Source organism: Halichoerus grypus, chromosome 11 (genome assembly GCF_964656455.1).
Source record: "Halichoerus grypus chromosome 11, mHalGry1.hap1.1, whole genome shotgun sequence".
Classification (NCBI taxonomy): domain Eukaryota; kingdom Metazoa; phylum Chordata; class Mammalia; order Carnivora; family Phocidae; genus Halichoerus; species Halichoerus grypus.
In genome coordinates this window covers 45197875-45218265 of record NC_135722.1, presented here as the reverse complement: position 1 = coordinate 45218265, position 20391 = coordinate 45197875, and the positions used below count along the sequence as shown (strand labels likewise).

The following is a 20391-nucleotide window of genomic DNA, read 5'->3' as shown; positions in this document are numbered from 1 at the left end:
TTGGACTCTTCAGCATGTAGATGGAACTGGAGCTCTCTAGGAGTTGAGCAGAACAGTAACATGCATGCTGCAGGCTAGAAAAGAGCCTTAAGAAGCCTGAGGGCAAAGAAATAACCAACTGTTGAATGCTTTTGATAGGTCAGTTAAGACTGAGAAATGCCCCTTGGATTTGTCTGCAGATTGGCAGCTCAGGATGGAAGCAGCTCTTCTGAGGTGGAAGCTACTGAGAAGGTAAAGCATGAATTTATGTGTATTAAAATGCCTCCTCATGCCTCTTGCTAGGGACATTTGTATTACCTTTAATTGTGGCCTTGGCCCCGTTTTCAAAAAAAAAAAAAAAAATCAGAGGAATGAAACAAACCTTGCCTAAGATCACACTGCTCTGAAGTAGTAAGGATGAATGCGGTCTTAGAACTCAGGTCTTGAGTTCTTCTACTTCCATGTCCAGATCCTGCCACGTAGGACAAATTTGTGATTTGGTTCAATAAATATGCTTACTGTGCGTAGGTCCTGTTCTAGGTGCCGGGGAAACAGCAGCGAACAAAAAAATTTCTATCTCCTCACATGCTGGAGTCAGATATAAATATGCAGTAAGTCACAATAATGGTGGACATGGCAAATGTAAAAAAGGGTTAAGAGGTATAGCAAGGATGTGTTCAGCTGCATTTTTCAATAGAGTAGACAGGCCCTAATCAACCTGACACTTGAGCCTTAGGGAGGTGGTCCTCTAGCTACGGGGTGGTGAGGAGAAGAATGCATGGCACATCCCAGGACGCAGGAGCAGAATGAGCAAGGGCAAAAGTTGCAAGAAATTGGATCAGATCAATAGGGTGAGGACAGGAGGGCCGACTAGATCAGATGTAGGGCAGTGTAGACCAAGGCTAGTGTTTTGATTTAGAAATGTTACCAAGTTTTTTGCTACACATCTAAATTCATGAGACTTACCTCTGATATTTTGTCTTGCCATGAAAGTTCCCAAGTCTTCAAATCTAAGATAGTAGTATTCTTCATAAATTTGTGGCTGCTAAAGTCACACACAACTCTTATCAAGTATCACAATGTTTATTGATAGATACAAGTATATAAAATCAGGGCATGAACATGACTTGATAAATTAAGTAGACTTAATTTCAATACTATAATAAGAGGGACCAATTCAAATTCTCACCATTTGTTTCACACCCACAAAACCACTTCAAGGGCATTAACGATCTCTCAAAACTGATCAGTTTTGTGCAAGTAAACCATGTTTCTTTTAAAAAGACTTGTGCACTTGCCCAGGCTCAAGGATATTAAAATCTAGCACATAAAGCCCATTACTAGAGGTAGAAATACAGGCAATATACTATTACGGCAACAACCATCAATTACAGTTAAGAATTTTTCTGTAACAACCAAATGGATAATCAAATATTGCAACAACTCAAGTATTACTGAGCAAAGTGCATTTCTACAGTATTCAGTGTTGCTATTCAGTTTTCTAACTTAAAACAGCCTATGATAACTGGCAGCAAAGAAGGTCCTTGCAATAGACTGCCTCTGCTTGAGAACTTAGGATGTAATTATTGCATGCTGCTAATATACTATCTAAACATTAAAGATACTCCTAAAATATTTGATGGTAGACTATGATTAAGACATTACACTACAAAAAAACCTTATGCAGAAGGAAATCCTAACTGACGTGCTTCTGCTTTAAATATTGTGAAAACATTACAGCGGAATGAATTTTCGCAGTGGTTAGGTCAGATGCAGTTACGTCATAGCAACAGTATGTTTTGCACAATTTAAGGCTTTGGCTGGTTCTTTAGTCAGCTTCTTCCTCGGACTCCTCTTCTTCAGCAGTTTCTAGCCAGGTTAGCCACTGATTCACCTGTGAATTTGTCATTCCACAAAATTAAGCCACACGTAGAGAAGTCAGAAAAACTCAAACCAATAGTTTTGATTTAGGACCGAGCTAGCAAACATACCAAAGGAGAAAAGTTTTAGGTAGTATATCTTTTAGGATTGCTAAAGCCTTCAGAACATACTGCTATTACTACTTGTCTATTGGCTAGAAGTTATTGTAAAAAGGTGTGGAGGACTTGTATCTGGGAAGTGGTACACAGCCAGTGAGCTTGGATGTCATTCTGGGACACTACTTCCAGTTACCTCGCAGGTTCATTTTCGTGCAGGACAGGGGCTCATCCCGAAACTACGATAGGTTTAGCAGGGCTGGGGGGTGGGGTGGAGAAAGAGTCCTAGAAGTAGATTTCCAGCCCCACCCCAGAATTGCTCAGAGTCCCCAAGAACAGGGCTAATGATAAATGCTTCACAGATGCTCCTCACAAAAAGACAATGTGGAGACCAGTGTTTCTCAAAGGCTGCTCCCCTGGAAAACCACAGACCCTTTCATAAGCTAAAGTAGGCAGTTAGCACAATGAGGTAAAGCCATGAAGCGATGAAAGGCTTCAAACAGTGCAGAAGGAGAGGTACAGATAAAACTAATGAAGAGCCTTTAAAACAGAGGATGCAAAATACCAAGTAAATTGAAAAAGCAGACTAAAATGCCTCTAACAGAAGATTTACCTGGAACAAAGCCTTGCCTTTCCCAGGAAATTCTTGGGTTATATCTTCTTTCCAAGCCAAGAAAGCTTCTTCTTCAATAATTTCCATGTCATAAAAGTGAACAAAAAAGCGGAGTAACATGCCTACAAGACAACACCCAATCCCATTATCTAGTGCACTGTTGGGAGACGTGGCCCCCACTCAACCGTGCCCCCAGCCCCGCACTCACCTTTGGGGAAGTTGCTGTGGTAGCAGTGCACCTGCAGAGCATACAGGGCACTGACTTGCAGATCAACGTGATCATGAAGGAATTTCTGCATTACTGGCTTGAAAGAAAGCAGCAGTTGTTTTTCCTGCTCTAACTGTTCTTTGGAAGGAGCAGAGGAAGAATCTGTCTCATCACTGGGTGGGTTTACTTCACTAGAAATATACTGTAAGAAGCTGCAAAGAAAGATCTTGTTAGAAGCCAAAAGCAAAATTCTCCAGCTCAAGACAGACAATTCTTAGTCCCTAAAGACTTTTTTCTAGTCAATAAAGCATTAACTCTGGAGTTTATCTTACCTAGTCATTAAGATGTTCACAAATCCTTTATCTACATGAAGTTTGGGGGAGATGTTATCTTTAATCCATTTATATATGGTTTGAGGGGATGGATCCAACTTTATTTGCTTTAACAGTTCCTTCTCCAATTTGAGAAGTGGGAATAAGAAACTCAGTCCCTTTCCTTCCAAAATCTCCAACATGCGGTCCTTATTCTGATCAATTTCTGAAGAGACAAAAGCCATCTCCATCATCAGGTAGTTCATTTTAGCCAGTTGGCCTGTCTAGAGAACAGCTGCATAAATTATTTCCCACATGTAGGAGATTAATGTAAAAGAATAAAGAACCCAGCAAAGGAAACACTTAGTATTTGGATCGAATGAAAAGCCATTAAATCATAATCACTTTTTATAAAAGGTGCCATCTAGCCTGTGGTAATGCTTATCACTATCTGGACAGGATAATCAATACAGTGTGATGATTTATATAAATCCACTAAAGGTACTAAAGACTCTCTAGACTTACTATTCAAAACAAAAACAAAAAAATCCCCAGCATTCTCTTACCTGGGAGCATTTTCTGCATATTGACCTTGCTTTGTTGAAAAAGTTCTGTTAACCATTCTCGATCTTGTAATTTAGCTAATTGCTGAAGACAAAGTAAGAAGAGAGGAAAATGGGTGCCACTTTCCAGTGGTTGAGCTAGTTCTGAAATGCTCACCAGCTCTGAAATGATGGCACGAGCTGCAAACTGTGCTAAATAGGATTTCACCAAGGGGATGTCAACCTCCAGTTTGGGGCACTGGTCCAATACATTCAGGAAAGCCTTAGGAGGAATACATAATAACAGTCAGTTTATCAGCTCTCAAATATGAATGCAAAAGAGTCTTCACAGAATCAGACAAATGTTGTACCTGCATAAAGTTGTCACTCGTGGCTATCCCCTCCTGTTTGAGCAAACTGATCAAAGAACTTGCTTTTTCTTTATCTTCATCACTTCTATCTAGTGACAGGATAATTACTTTGCTTAACATCTCAGGAAGAAAGTGTTTAGGAGCCCTCATTTCTCGGACACCACTGACAGCTTCATTTGCATTCCCACTATTCAGATATTCAGTCACAACAGTTTCCTGAAAAGAACATAATCCAAGTATCTTTAGTGTTTTCCTATCTCAGATACATTTCCATGAATTAGACTACGTGATTATTTGAAACTTACAGTTAGTTTAAGTAGTTCTTCCTTTGATGGTGGTGGCTTTTTACTGGTCTTAGCAGGCTTTTCCTGGATAAGTGGTGGATTAGTTTTGAGACCAAGCTGAGGTGTCTAAAAAAACCAAAAAACAGGTATGAATGTTTAAAAAAAACAAAAACAAAAACACACTCATGAAGTTACAGGGAAGACACCAAAAAAATCTTCAGAAAGTACTCTATCAGAAGAAAATGTTGTCATATTGCAGTCATACCTGTCCCAGAGGCGGTGTTTGAGTGCGTGGTGGTTGTGCACTAGGAGGAATCATAGTTATCTGGGGCTGAAGCTTTGGCACTTGATTTTTATTCATTAGGAACGACTGAGCAGGCCTCAGACTAATCTAGAATTGAAAACAAATCAACACGCAGTTGGCAAACATTAGATCCAACATCCTACAATTAATTCAGCATATACAAACATCTAGAACCTAAGGCAGAAATTTTGAGTACTGATGGCTGAAAAAGTTGCTCCATGTTAACGTAACTTCAGGCAAGAAAACTAAAGATCTGATCCACACAAAAATAAGATATTGTTTAACAAATCTTGTATTTGTACTAGAATTCTCCTAGGAGAAGCATCACTAAGATATTAAAAATCAGAAAATTAGTTTACAGGAAAATCACAATCGAAGTCTTGACAACCATTTTCTTTGCTCTAACTGAAGACTTTTAAGAGACTTGCCCTCATATCTCATAATCTTCGCTCATAGGACGCTGGACATCCAAAGAAAGAAAAGTAGTACAGAAAAGAAGGAAGAAGGTGAAGAACTCCAGCATTAAGTCCTCTTAATAACGCGTCTTATTTATAATCATCGGGCAATCAATTTCGGATTTGACAAACTTTGGTAGATAAGTAACACAGGCAAATGTACCTCATCTGCATTAAGCTGTCCTTTCTTAGAAAACCGAGGTGGCATATCCTTCGACTGTCCTTGCAGCTGGGATAAGAGTCCCTGACTCTGGTTATGGTAGAGCTGGCTTAGCCCCTATTTTAGAAAGGGAGAAAGAAAGTCTAGATAAAAAGGGGTCCACAAATTATGGTAATCAAGTACCAAAGGGATGAGCCAAGCCATAGGGAAAGTTTAAACTGAATTTGCCCAGAGGAAGTAAAAGATGAAACAAGGGAAGAACAAAAATCTAGCCTGTCAAATAAAGTGCTGTGATTTTACCAATCATAAAAGTATCTTACCCAGTTTTAAGGAACTGTCATAGATAATAAGTTTGGTTTAGAAAAACACACAACCCTAAAATATTTTCATTTTTAAAAAAGCAAACAGTAAATCACATACATTACTGTTAATACTTGTTATCTAAGCATTCTCAATGTTTTCTTACCTGGCTTTTCATGAACTTGCCTCCCATCTCTCCAAACTGCGATTGTGTGGGAGGCATGATGTGTCCCCCATGGCCATTGAAGAGTTGATTCGAACGATGACGCCCCATGGTGGGTGAAAATCTATCCTGGATAACTCCTGGACCAGTACCAATTCCGCTACCTTAAAATACATATCGACGAACAAACAACTCTTTACAACTCTGCTAGTGTTAAAATGTTGAAGTGTTTTTGTTTTTTTTAATTGAAACCAATTTCAGTCACAATCACCTGGCATTTGTCCAAACATATCAGCAAGTCCTCCAAGTGGGTCCCTATCCATTTTCATCCTGGGTGGCATGAACGGTCCCTCCAGAAAGAAGTCACTTCTCATCCCTTGAGCCATAGGAGCAGGAATAAACACTCCTAGATCCTTTAAAAATTAAGTGAATAAACACCTGATTCTAGACACTATTTCACATAAAACTAAAATCCTTATAACTGAGAAAAACAACTTCTAGGCTACTAAAGTGCTAATTATGTTATTTCTATATATAACTTCTTCCCATATTACACAAGAAACTAAAAACATTAAGCTCCACCAGAGTAAGGAGTCTCACTCAAATAAATGTTAACAGTATCCTTGCAGTTTCATAAACTTAAAAACCACTCAATTAAAAAAAAAATTAAACAAAACAAAACAAAACAAAAAACCATCAGCATCTTACTTTTACTGCATCTTGACGGATTTGATTGATCGTCTTTGGTCCATTGTCAAGAAAAGCCTTGCGAGGAACCCAATGGTGTTCTCGCAACTCTACGGTATCCTTTAATTTCAAAAACAGTTTTAGTAAGTTTTAATATTCCCAAAGAGAAGAAATCAGCTTGTCAACATATTTAAACCAGTTTTACCTGCAGCAGGAAACGAATCCTTGCTGGCAATTCCTTACTTAACATCAAGGAGCACATTCGGGCAAAGTACTGATCCATTAAGGACTAATAAAATAGAAAAATACCTAATGAGCAAAAAGTGCTATGGCAAATGAATACTATCATTTAAGTATGTTAAGACTTCTCGGTTTATAATCAAGAATGAGACAATCCCCTGTATCACAAAAACAAATCATTTCATTTAAATAAAATTAAGACAAGCTACTTATACCACTTTTGTCAGCAACACACATACCTTAGCTCGTTCATGGTCTAATCTAGGTCCCACTGTCCTCATTATCTGACAGAGGCACTCCAAATCCTCTCCCATATCTTTGAGTTGGACTCTCTTCTTCTTTTCCAAAAGCTACCAAAGAAATAAATGCCACAGGTTGACAAAAATCTTACTTGGTTTATAGTTTTTAACACTTCTCCTTATGTTTGCACTGATAGCACACTCATCATACACAGTACTAAGTACAGTACTATTTGGTCTGTATAGAAGAAATCCTTCCAAATTACGCAATTTTAACAGAGGTAGGTAATTCTATCTGTACTTTACAAAACACACCGCATACTTTTAAGTACCTCTTTATAGCATTTAAGTAAGTTCTGCTAGTCATTTGAAGTATTTAACGTGCCTACCAACATTCTCCAATGGCACAAAGCAATTATAATGGGACTTTCCCCCAAATGATGACGTACCAAACGACTGATCTAAACCTAAATTCCCATACTTACTGTTTTGATGCACTTATGAAGGATAGATTCATGAATAAGATCAAGCTTTCCAAGTTCTCCAATGAATTTGATGTTCCCCAACATCTTGATCTTAGCAATGGCTCTCTGTTCCTCCTCCTCGGGGAGGAGGGGATTTTCACGCTTATCATAGACTGAAAATAAACAAAAAAAGTCAACTTTCAGAATAAAGTTGAAAATACACAGTACTATGTAAGTATCAAATATAAACTCTCACCATCAACATTTCTGGTTCGGTTTTCAAATTCATCTTGTAATTTGGAAATTAGGAGGCGTCTGAATGTCTACAGGAAACAAAGACATTTGGCAGGTTTTGTTAATGAAATCTTTCAAATCAATTTTAAAATAAGCAAGCGAACACCACCACTTACTGTGCTTTGCTTCTGTCCTGGTTGACCCTCTGCTGCTGGGCCATCAAAGTTTGGTGCATCTTCTGCCAATCGCAGACATAGCTGAGCATACAGTGAGCTATACTTTGGCTCTTCTAGGGCTTTGTCCACAATCTACAGAAAACAGGCATGTTTTAAACTAAACACGACAACTTTTTGAAAGAACCCTTGCTTTAACTTAATACTTCCTTGCAAGTCTTAAGGATCTTTACATCTTGTGGTAACTTTCTGACAAAATCTAGGCCTCATCTACCTTGTAAAATGATTAGCACACAGCCTGGAAAAATATATGCACTTATATATTAGCTCGAAGATGGTACCAAAAAAGTCCAACTGTACAGATCTCATACGAGTAACACCCTACCACCAAGAGTTGAAAATATCTTGGGATATTGAAGCTATGAACAGATACTGGAATCTTACTATCAACTATCCTACGATTCATTTCTAAGACCAAAATAGGCTTTCCACAGAAAGAAAAACAAAAACCCCCCCCCAAAACCTGAATAGCTGTGCTTAGCCCGTCTTAACTCTCCAAACATAATATGAACATATATTTTTTTAGTACGAACAATTTAAAATGCACCTTTTATGACAGAGGACAACCACACTTGGGCAGTAAGCACTCTGTAATGTATCCAATTATCAAATCACTATGTTGTACATCTGAAACTAACATTTTATGTCTATACTTCAATATAAAAATAAACCTTCACCTCTCAAATCTGATGCTATTAAAAGTTGGTAGTTCTTTAAAATCAACAGCACAATTCAAAAATACATGTATCTAGTTCACACCTGAGTTTTAAGCAACAGTGCAAGTGTACCAAAAAAACCCCCTTGGGTTTGTTAACTATTTTACTCTCCTCTCAGTTAAGCCAACTTTTAACTTACCAGCAGTATGACCCCTTTAAGGATGAGTTTAGACTCTACACCCACATTGAGGAGCTCAAGGCATAGCTTGTCAAACTTTTCAGGAGTAAGCTTATTTAGTATGCTGGGGAGAAAGGAATCACACTGAAGTGTCAGGCAATACACAAAGAATTAGAATTGAAAAACAACTTTTTAAGTTATTCATTTTTTTCTTCCATCACTGAGTATCTAAGACCTATCTTCTTACCCATCTAGCCAAGATTATGTTAAAATAAACCTCTCACTATTATTTAGATCATATCTGTACCTGCTGGGGGTTCCCAGCTGTTTGACAAATCTTTCTCACTATCTCAAAACCCAGAGAACAAGAATCTCCTTATTATCAAGACTAAAATCCAGGAACTAAGACCATTATGTTCCATGCTTCAGTGGGTTACACACCAGGCATGGGAAACAGGACAAAAAGGTTTGTGGATTTTAACCCAATGACTGCAAGCAACTCTTAAAGCCTCAAGATACCTATATGCTGCTGTCTTCAATTTAAAATAAAACTGCCAACACTGGCATTCATTAAAATATACACTCTGGACATGAACACTACCTTCTGGATAATATAGCACATACACAAGAAAAACACAGCCAACTCATTCCCCCTCCCCCTCCTTTTAGTAAAAGACAAAACCGATCTATAAACTTACCCTCTTACTTTCCTGAAGATTGCATCATGTCGTTCTTTTTCATTTGCGGAGTTGTTTGCTGCGGAGTTGTCATCTCGTCTAGTGCTTCGTGCAGGAATCCATTTCTGAGCGTTTTGCCCTGGGGTTTTCCCCAGGAACTCGCTAGTAAAAATTAAGATATATAATTAAAATTTAATTTAAATGTAAACCCTAGCACTGTGACATATCAAATGTCATACTGATCAGACATCTTTCTAAATAAAAAGTTTACATTTTTTCAACTTCCCTTACAACTAAGCAACTCACAATCAGTGCTTCTCAAACGGTGTGCATCAGAATCACCTGAAGGGCTTGTTAAGACAGACTGCCGGGCCCACCCCCAGTTTGTTTTACTGGAACCGGGACAGGGCCAGATATTTTGCATTTTTAACAAACTCCCAGATGATGCCAATGCTGCTGCTCCAAGAGCCACACCTTAAGAACATCTTCTAATGTCCTATGACCATGTTGCATGCATACTACTTTACTACCGATCAGTATGGATAACTGCTAATAATTTCTGATTTCAGAAATTACATTACTGAAAATAATCCAGAGAGTTAAGAGAATAAAATAGCAGTCTGAGAGCCCTAATTCAGTGATTTACCAAAAGAACAATCAAGAGCTGATATTCTAATAAGGATATGTAGCAGAAACCATGCCTGGTAGGATTAGGATTCCTGATATCTATTGCTGTATGTACTCTTATGCGTGAGAAAGACTATTAATCTAAATCTGTTTTATAAAGCTCATTGTTACTACACACTTACTATACCTGTTGCCAGCAGTCTTGGGATAGTGCTGAGGTGCACCCCTACTTCCTCCTCCGCCCGAAGAAGCACTATTAAAAAAAAAAAACAAAAAAATATGCCAATTGTCTCACCTAAAAGAGCTAATGGGTCTCTTTAATTATTCTGTATTTCAGAAATTACACCACAGATGAAGACTGAACTTGGGCCTAATGGAAATGACATTTATCCTCCAGATGGCAAACAGAAGATAATGAAAATTTAAGAACTTAAAAAAAAGTAAATGGCATTATTATACATTAAACTTGCAGCACATTAAGTCAGAATTATTTGGCGTGGTAATTATTTTAATCTTGTGATTGACCTCTTCATAACAATTGCCAAAAATAAATCTACACATACCTGAAACGAGAAGCACCCCCTTCTGCGATCGCACTCTCCACTTTGGCGGCTTGACAACGAAGAATCTTCAAAAGAATAATATTAATGGATGGGGTGGGGAGGGAAGAGGTTGGGAGAAATGAAAAACCTAGAATGAGAAAGAGTACCAAAATTAGACACTGCTAATATACCAACATACCAATCTATAAACCTTCCTTCAATTATTATTTTACTTTAGATCCTGGCACTGCAGTTGACTGAACTTTCACTGCACTGCAGATGGATCTAAGACTAAAACTGAATGTACTCAAACACAAATGGACAGATTTTATTCTGTTTAGCCACCTGGAAATTCCCTTTATGTTCAAAGATGCGAAGAGCCTTCGCAGAAACAGAACATCCCGCCTGCGAACAAACCTTCTGAAAGAGCCACTTTCTTGAGAACTGAGCACTGAGATCAGTAACACAAAATCTAACTCCATCAACACGACCACATTATGTGGGAAATGTCCTAAGCTTTCACTGCCTCGACGACGAGCCCAGCGGACTAGACAAGGAATAACTAAAGGCTGTTGGGTTTTCTTCACTGTCCATTCTTTCAACACCCCCGCACAGAGGGCATCCGGGAAGATGCGAGAGCGACTTAGGTGTACAGTGGCTGGCACTCGGCAGGCGGAAGACACGGGCAACAACATGGCAGCAGGAACCTCCGCCCATTTTTCCCCTTCCTGGGAACAAAAGAGCAGTGGATTCCTCCCACCCAGGCTGGAGTTAGGGAAGTGCTTCCGACAGCCTCCCCGCGAAGCCGCTGGGGGCAAGCCTCGGCGGGGAGGAGCGGAGGCCGCCCCCGCCGGCCCAGCGCCCCGCTCTTTGTTCTCCAGGCAGGAAGGCGGCCTCCTTCCCACCCGCCGCCTCCAAGCGGACCCCCTCCTTCCCCATAAATCCCCGAGGGACTGACAGCCGCCTCTCCGTTCCCTTCCCAGCTGACAAAAGGACGCAAATTCTTTCCTTTCCCCTCTCCTGTCCTAGGCGGGGCCCGCTCCCCGCCGGCACCGGGGCCTCAACATACCGCCTCCCCGCCGGGAGGCCGGGCTCCGGGACTCCTGCGCCTCGGCTGGTCCCGCGCCAACGGCCGGGCCCTCCCCGCCAGCCGGCACGTCGCTCCCCGCTGCGGCACGCGCAGCCCCGCCACGCTCTCTCCCCGTCCGAGCACACCAGCGCCTCGGCCCGCCCGGACCCCGGCCACCGACACCCACGATGGCGGCTGGAGGCCGCCACGGCTGCCGGTTTCCTTCTACTCCATCAGCAACGCGAAAGGAGAACAAAGGTGAATAATTTCTAGGTGCCTGAACAGCGGAAAAAAAGCTAACAAGGGTCGCCCCGCCCGTCTCCGCCTGCGGCCGCCATTTTGTACCGCTCGAGAAGAAGCGGCCAGGGGACGGCGGCCATTTTAGAGCGCTCTACTCGGCGGCGGCGGCGGCGGCGGCGGCTCCACTCACCTTCACCGAGAACTCAGCAGCTGCCGCTGCAGCTGCCTCCTCAGGATCCGGTCGTCGGGGACAGGGAAGGGAGGGGAAAGGGGAACGGAAAACAAAAAAGGGGGAGGGAAGGGGGAGGAAGGAGTCGGAACGGCTTGGAAACGCTCAGTTCAGAGGAGTCGCTGCTGCAGCCACCACCCGGTACTCGCCGCCACCTCCATAGAGCTCCGACTCGCTGCTGGCGCTGAGGCGTGTCTGAAGCTGAACTTATCACTCTGGGGCAGCCGAACCCACCAGAGCCGCCCCGAATGGCTCCTTCGCCGCCCAATCAGCCGCCGGACTTCAGCTTGCCACCAATCCGCGCAGAGCGGCGGGGAGGAGCCACAGGGCCAAGCTCGGTTGCGGCGCACTGCCACCGCAGTGCGCAAAGCCATATTCGCGAAGGCTCTGAAGCCAAGCTAGTGGCGTAAGGGGAGCTGAGCACGGTCGAGATGTGGGCCACTTGCGTAAAGTCGGAGAGCCCTTCTGAGTCTGCGTTGGTGTGGCTGTCTCATCTTCCTCCTGTCTCTTTGTTCCCTGACTCTACCCCATGCCCGAGTTGTTCATACCCCTTCCCCTCTACCTCGTTTTCTCAGCGGGAATGGCGGGGGCGGGGGGAGGGTGCGAGGGACCTTTCCCCTACCCTACCGGATTCCTGTCCGTGGCGTGTCAGAGCATTGATCTTCCTGGCGCCCCCAAGGCGTCGTGATTGCCCCTCGCAGGCTGGGCCTCCCCGGGACGGGCCTGTAGGTTTGAGGCCTGGCGCCCCCGGGGCGCAGTGCCTGGAATAACTATCGGTCTCCAGGTGCTCAGCGTCAGCAGCTTTAGGTGGGGGAGCCGGGAGAATAGGGTTCAGGAAACAAGACGGTGCACCCAGATGCGTAAAGAAGGCTTCATTCAGCTCCCTATTTATTCCACCCCCTGCAGAGTGAATGAGAAAGGGATAAAAGGAAGGGGTTTATTGTCTTTGTACCTCACACGAGAAGCAGCTTTTCCCGAAGGAATGTCCGGCCAGCGGTCACGGAGGAATACCCAGACCATACCAGACTTCTTTGGAAGAAGTGTTTGCGGAGCGCGGGCGTTTGGAGGATTTTAATTGCTAGCTCCCGGTTTTTGTTTTTTGGATTTTGTTTGTTTTTAAGCACGTTGAAGACTGTCAGCTGTGTATTTCCATTTTATGTAAGCTCCACCATAACAAATAGGATTAGGCTTTTCCAAGCCTTCAGGATGAACTATTAATACTTCTCAGGTAATATTTTAAAGTAGGGCTATCGTAAAATGAAGTGTTCCATCGTTTGCGACATTTTAGCTACATGAAAATGGAGTCCTGGCTATACAAAAATGGAGTCATGTTTCCATATACTTAGCAGAAATTTCCCCATCTTCATTTTGAACATGCAGTTCTTGATACGATGTGTATCAAAAGCAAGAAACTGTTTTAACATGCATATCTTTTAAAGAAAGTGTCCAATAAAGGGCAGGGTTTTCAAAGACCAGACTTAACGTTTGACATGTCAAAACAGCTCTTGGTGTTGAAAGCACCTAGTCGGTAATACAGTCTTCATGAAAGTTGCAGTTTGTCCTAGGACGTTTAAACCTGATAATAGAGGGGTGTGGTGCGGCTCTGAAGATTTCTAACACAATTCCAGCATCTTTAGATCTTTGCCATATATGAGGCTGATCATTACCCCTCATTATATTACTACAGTTATTGCTATTAAGTCAATTTCACTTGAACTTAAACAAGTGGAAAATATCTCATTGTTGGAGGTAGTTACATGTGGAAAATAAAAGACATTTTGGGGAAGGGTGAAAATTGTGTTTCAAATACAAGAGGATTCACTTTGTAATTTCAGGACCCTTGTCGCTTCAAAATAACACCAGAACAATATTTCTTTATAATATTATTACAGGGCTTTACAGTTTGCAAAAATGTTTTCATTTTTGTGATACTTTATTTTTAAATAACTGGTTTACATTCTTCATAACTGATAATACATTAATCTGATGGAATAATGTTCAAAAACACTAGTCCAGATTTCAAAGATAGTATTTACCAAGCCCTAAAACCAGGATGGTCTTTTGAGGAGCCTGAAACTCAATAATTAAAAATAAAAAAGGTTTTACTTAATCTTTGCTGATTGTGAACCCCTCTGCTATGGACTTCGCAGTGTGTGTGAGAAACTGGGCTGGGAGAAAGTAACCCAATGTAAAAAGGTGAAAATACGGATAAAATGTAATCTTTCAATTATCTTTCAATCAGTAGGAGAGAGATTCACAGTTTTGAAATGTTTCCATCACATCATGGATGTATGAAAATTCAAGTCATTATCTGGAATTTAGCTTTTAGTTTATAGAAAATTGAATTTTAAATACACCCACTTCAATCTGCTAGTTTTAACATTTCCATTTTATGTCAGTTTTCTATAAGACTGCAAAGCTCTTAAAGAGTCCTGACTGACTTGTTAACTCATATATTGTTGCATTCTTTTAACTAATCATGTCAAATGCTGGTTATTATTCTAACACATACAACTCCTGGAGCATCTGCTACCTTCTCTGTGCTTAAGGATTCCCCCTAATAATACATCTCCGGCTCACATCTCTTAAGTTCAGTTCTGAATTTCTAACAGCCTATTATTAATCAGAGATGCACACTTGCAGCCATATTTCGTTCGGGCCACACAGTAATTTTAAACATTTGAATTAGTTGACATTTAAATTTTAGGAGATTTTACACAGAAATCTAGATTTACATCTTTTCATGAAAAATCTTAAAATACGGCAATACTGGGCCTGAAATTCCAACAGGGCAACATTTAAGTATAGCTGAGTAGTGACTGCCTCATTTAAGTGTTTTCATTTCACCGCAGTTAACTCTGACTTGATCCACTCATTTATGTTCCTGTCTGGCCTCTACAGCCATTTTGCTTTTTTGAGTTATTTGTTCAAACTCAAACAATTCAGTATGTGACCGATCATCTTCCTATTATAAGGAAAAGGAGTCAGACTGGTTAGTTCAACTACCTTCTCTACCTCTTACTGTGTAACATTGGACAAATTATTTAACTGCTCTCTCTTCTTAAGTTTCTAAATCTGTAAAATGGGAATAACAGTATTTATAGAGTTGTACAGATTAAATGAGATTAATGTATGTAAAGCACATAACATAGTCCCAGACATAATTACTTAATGTCTGTTACCATATTATCAATATTGATTAACCAACTGACAACTACTTTAGTTTTCCTAAGGATTCCACTAGTATTCTATACTAGAAACTTGACTCTACATTTTCTCTTTCCTTTTGATCATGAACACAAAATGTCTTTTATTTTCCACATGTAACAAATACTCAATTAATTACTAAGTCCTTGTGTTACTTCCCTCTAAATCATCTTTTCCCTACATTCATCTTCTTCCCTACAATGTTATTGCTTATATGCTAATCTAGGCCTTAGTATATTTTTCTCTTAAATTATTGGAAATTTCCAGTTGGTCTCCTATAATCTTTTCCCTTTACTCTGTATACTCATATTAGTCCTCCTTAAAACACTTTCTTCCCAACATATTAACCACCATGTTCAAGAATATTGGTGCTTCACTATTTTCTGCATCAGTTGATCTCAACCTTGGCTGCACAGTAGAATCACCTGAGGACCTTTTATTTTTTTATTATTTGTTTTTTAAAATCTTTTATTTTTAAGTAATTTCTATACCCAACGTGGGGTATTGAACTCAAGACCCCGAGATCAAAATCACACACTCTACTGACTGAGACTGCCAGGCCCTCCCTCCTCCCCACCACCCGCCCCCAAGGACCTTTTAAAATAATGTCCAGGGTGCATCCAGGACCAGATAAATCTGAATCTCTCAGAGTGGAATCCAGGCATCAACCACTTTTAAAGCTCTCCATGTGATTCCAATGTACAGTTAAGGTTTGAGAACTACTATAGCACGTCAGAGTTTCATAGGAAATAATTTTACAGCTGAAGAGAACCCTAAGAAAAGGAAACTGGGTTCTAGAAAAGATAAAGGACTTTCCCCAAGTAGGGAAACAGGCGTTAGAACCCAGGGATTCCAGGTCATAATGCTTTTGCCTAGCTTTCAAGCCCTTCATATTCTGGCCCTACCCTATCTCTCTGATGGCCTTCTTTTTCGCCACTCCCAGACACACAATCTTCTCTCATAGAGCCAGTTAAACTGGTATCGCTGCCTCAAAAAATTCACTCTACTGATTCTCCATTGCTTCCAGTTTTGAGGCCATTCTCATTTATCCCCTCTACCAATTCATTTCTGAAGCACAGATATGGGTATATAATTGCCCTGCTCAAAAAACGTCAGTAAGGTTTCCCATAACAGGATAACATCCAGACTCCTTAGTTTGGTATAAAAGGCCCTTTGCAAACTTGTTTTACACTACTTCCCTGTTCCTAGGCACATCCCTCCTCCATTCCTAGTTATCCATAATTTAGTTCTACGGTACTCAAATTTTGCTTCATTATTACACCAGTGTTCTATATCATATGACTAAAATTTGGAGTTCTTTGTCTACTTGGCAGAAAAAAATAAAGCTAATGAGTTAACATACTAGACATGGAGCTTGGGCTTAATCTGTCTTTAAGGAGCTCACAATCTAGACAAAAGATACATACACCAATTATATACAAGGATAGGGAAGGATAGAATAAATGCTAAACTGAGCCACCAAGAAAGAGTGCTATAAGTTTTCATGAGACTGTGGCCATCCTTCCTTGAGTGCCGGAATGATGATTTGGGACTGTCTATATGGGCAAAGAAAATTCCTGAGCTGATCAGAACTCTGATGATTTTTAGTTTAAAGCTAATCAGTTTTAATTGATTGGAGTGATGTTTTAGGGAAATCAACCTTGTGCCTGGAGTAGAACGGCTTGAAAGGCAAACCTGAAGATAGGAAAATCAGAAGGCTATGTACTTACGTACTGTATTATTTTTATGGGGCTTATTTTTATCTCCATTTCAAAATCAAAAGGTCCTTGAGATCAGGAACATTTCTTTTGCATTTCCAGTAGAGTTTTTTGTACACAGCAGGAGCTGAGAAAATATTTATGCATAGTATCCTGTTGACATTTATTCATTTTTCTCTTGGCTTTGGTGACTTTACATTTTCCAGGATTTCCTCCTACCTCATTGTCTCCTTCACCAATTCAGCTGTCTTTTCTGGCTTCTCCTCCTCTGCTTGACCTCTAAATATTAAAGTACCCAAGGATTTATTCTGGACCTTCTACTCTTCCTTCTGAATACTTTCCCCCTATCCTATGACTTTAAATACCATTTACATGATGATGATTTCCACATTCATAACTCCATCTCTGATTCATCCCTCCCCCCATGCAAGCTATAGATATATATATCGAATTGCCTACTGAAATTTCCCCTTGGGTATCTGAAAGGCATTTCAAATTTAACATGTTCAGAATAGATTTTCCTCCATTGTTCACCATCTGCCAGTTGCTAAGGCCAAACCCTATGAATTATTCTTAATTCTGGTCTCTCTTCTCCCATATCCAATGCATCAAAGTTCTACTGCCACTATCTCCAAAATATATCTTAAGTTGGTCCACTTCTCTTGTCTACATTGCTGTCACTTTAACCTAGCCACCATTATCTCTAGCTTGGATTACTGCAATAGCCTCCTAACTGGTCTCTCAACTTCATCTCTTGCTCTTTAATACATTCTTTACCCAGAATCCAGTCATTTTCAAAAAATGAAAATCAGATAACACCGCTTCCATGTTTAAAACCCTTTGATCATGGATATACATTATATTCACAGTGAAATCCAAACTTCTCATTGTGGCTTACATAGCTTTACATGATCCAGTCCTTAAATATCACTCTGGCTTTATCTCCTATCACGTTCCTCCCTGTCCTCTATACTTCAGTCACACTGGTCTTTTTTTCTGTTCTTCACACATTTCAAGTTCCTGCAAAGCTTTCTTTTCCTCAAACATGCAAAAGCTATAGCTACTTCTTCTTCAAGGGCCACTGTCCAAAAAGCTCTTATTCCAGTTTTTTTCCATGGCTGGCTCTTTTTCATAATTTAGCACTCAGCTTTATTAACTGTGGTCACCTCTTTAGAAAAGCCTTCCCTCCTGATCATCCTATATAATATTTCCTTTTCCAGCCATTCTATCATTATTATTCCACTTATTTTTTTTTTTAAGATTTTATTTATTTGACAGAGAGAGACACAGTGAGAGAGGGAACATAAGCAGGGGGAGTGGGAGAGGGAGAAGCAGGCTTCCCGCCGAGCAGGGAGCCCAACGCGGGGCTCAATCCCAGGACCCTGGGACCATGACCTGAGCTGAAGGCAGACACTTAACGACTGAGCCACCCAGGCGCCCCTCCACTTATTTTTTTTCATAGTCCTTATCACTGTATGAAATGATTTTACATTCTTTCTTGTATATTGTCTGCTTACTGCATTAGTATGTAAGCTGAATGACAGCAGGAACCCTGCCTGTCATTTTCACTGTTATATCCCTTAGACACAGTGCTTTTAGAAGTTTCTGGCATATAGTAAACGTCAGTGAATATTTATTGAATATAATATATATTCTCTTATTTGAGTCTCAGTACAAATCATGTGGGTAGGTAGGGGAGTGTCATTTCCCATTTTAAAGATAGGGAAATTGAAGGTTAGGTGACTTTTCCAATGTAATTCAGTTAGACTGTGGCAGGATCTCATACTTTCCCAAGTGCCCCAAGCTCTCTCTTTTCTACAGCAACATTACTAACTACAATGGGGATGTTCCTTTTTTTTTTTTTTTTTGGTCACTTATTTATTCAAAGATTTTGTTTATTTGTCAGAGAGAGAGCACAAGCAGGGGGAGTGGCAGGCAGAGGGACAAACAGGCTCCCCACTGAGCAAGGAGCCCAATTCGGGACTCCATCCCAGGACCCTGAGATCATGACCTGAGCTGAAGACAGATGCTTAACCAACTGAGCCACCCAGGCGTCCCTTTTTTGGTCACTTTTGCATGCAATGTGTAAGATGCTTGCATTAGTTTCCTGTGGCTGCTATAAAAAACTGTCCCAAAGTGAGTGGTTGAAAACAACATAAATTAACTTTGTCACACTTCTGGAGGTCTGAAGTCCAAAATCAAGGTGTTAGCAAGGCTGTACTCCCTACAGAGGTTCTAGAGAATTCTCTAGAATCCATCTCTTGCCTTTTCCAGCTTCTGGTGGTTGTTGGCATTCCTTGGCTTATGGCTGCATCTCCCTTGGCTCTGTCTTCACGTTGCCTTCTCCTGTGTGTGTCACAAAACTCCCTCTGACTTTCTCTTATGGTACATATGATTGCACTCAGATAATTGAGAATAAACTCTTCTCAAGATCTTTAACTTAGGGGTGCCTGGGTGGCTCAATTGGTTAAGTGTCTGCCTTTGGCTCAGGTCATGATCCCAGGGTCCTGGGATGGAGCCCCATGTCGGGCTTTCTGTTCAGCAGAGAGCCTGCTTCTCCCTTCTCCCTCTGCCTGCCACTCCTCCTCCCTCTGCCTGCCACTCCCCCTGCCTGTGCTCTCTCTTGCTCTCTAATAAATAAATAAATAAATAAATAAATAAATAAAATCTTAAATAATAAAGATCCTTAGGTTCATTTTTTGCTACATAAGGTAATATTCACAGGTTTCAGGGATTAGGACATGGACATATCTTTTGGGGGGTCATTTTCAGCCCACTAAATTGCTCATAGCATTTTAGTGCAGAACTAAATTCTTAGAACTCTAACTGTAATAGTTAATTTTATGTGTCAACTTGCCAAGGCCATGGTGCCCAGATACTTGGTCAAACATTCTGGATATTTCTCTGAAAGAATTTTTTGGATGAAATTAACATTTTAATTTATAGACTTTGAGTAAAGCAGATTACCCTCCATAATGTGGGTGGGCCTCATTCAATTAGTTGAAAGCCTTAATAGAAAAAGGAGTAACTGCTCCCAAACGAGGAATTCTGCTAAAAGACTGCCTTTGGACTCAAACTGCAACTCCTCCCTGGGTCTCCAGCTTGCCCCATTAGATTTTGGACTCACCAAGGCTCAACAATAACATGAGCCAATTCCTTAAAATAAATCTCTCTCTGTATATAAACACAAATCCTGCTGGTTCTGTTTGTCTGGAGAAACCTGACTGATCTAGCAGCTATATGGAAAACTATTGTGACCAGGTGAGTTGTCTTCTTAGAGAAGCTGAAATTAATCTCATTTTCTTACTTTCTCTGTAAGGGTTGATGGTTAACTTAAAAAGTTGGTCATTTAAAAGGAATACCTGGTCTTAGGTAATTTTTAAAGTGGAACTACAGATATGCAAGACATTTAAACACACAATTACTAGGGTGTGAGTTTTAAATGCCAGAGGATGGGTTAATTCATGCTGTTGCTCTGAGAACTG

General features: G+C 40.7%; 1 protein-coding gene and 1 non-coding gene across 2 annotated transcripts; both read right to left on the bottom strand.

Moving 5' to 3' along the window:
• Nucleotides 1-1043: 1043 nt before the first annotated feature.
• EIF4G2 (eukaryotic translation initiation factor 4 gamma 2) lies at nucleotides 1044-12355 on the bottom strand. The gene is made up of 23 exons (XM_078059127.1): nucleotides 12127-12355; nucleotides 11943-11954; nucleotides 10465-10591; nucleotides 10089-10154; nucleotides 9296-9436; nucleotides 8619-8721; nucleotides 7707-7838; nucleotides 7553-7619; nucleotides 7318-7469; nucleotides 6833-6943; nucleotides 6559-6642; nucleotides 6375-6473; nucleotides 5938-6079; nucleotides 5670-5830; nucleotides 5207-5320; nucleotides 4550-4675; nucleotides 4306-4410; nucleotides 4001-4216; nucleotides 3654-3912; nucleotides 3109-3313; nucleotides 2777-2988; nucleotides 2569-2690; nucleotides 1044-1873 (listed from the first exon to the last, which is right to left on the bottom strand). Exons 1-23 carry the CDS (start codon nucleotides 12353-12355, stop codon nucleotides 1808-1810), a joined length of 3051 nt encoding a protein of 1016 aa, XP_077915253.1. The 3' UTR covers nucleotides 1044-1807.
• LOC118547590 (small nucleolar RNA SNORD97) lies at nucleotides 5013-5154 on the bottom strand. The gene has a single exon (XR_004923168.2). It is a non-coding gene; the product is annotated as a small nucleolar RNA SNORD97 (small nucleolar RNA).
• Nucleotides 12356-20391: the final 8036 nt, after the last annotated feature.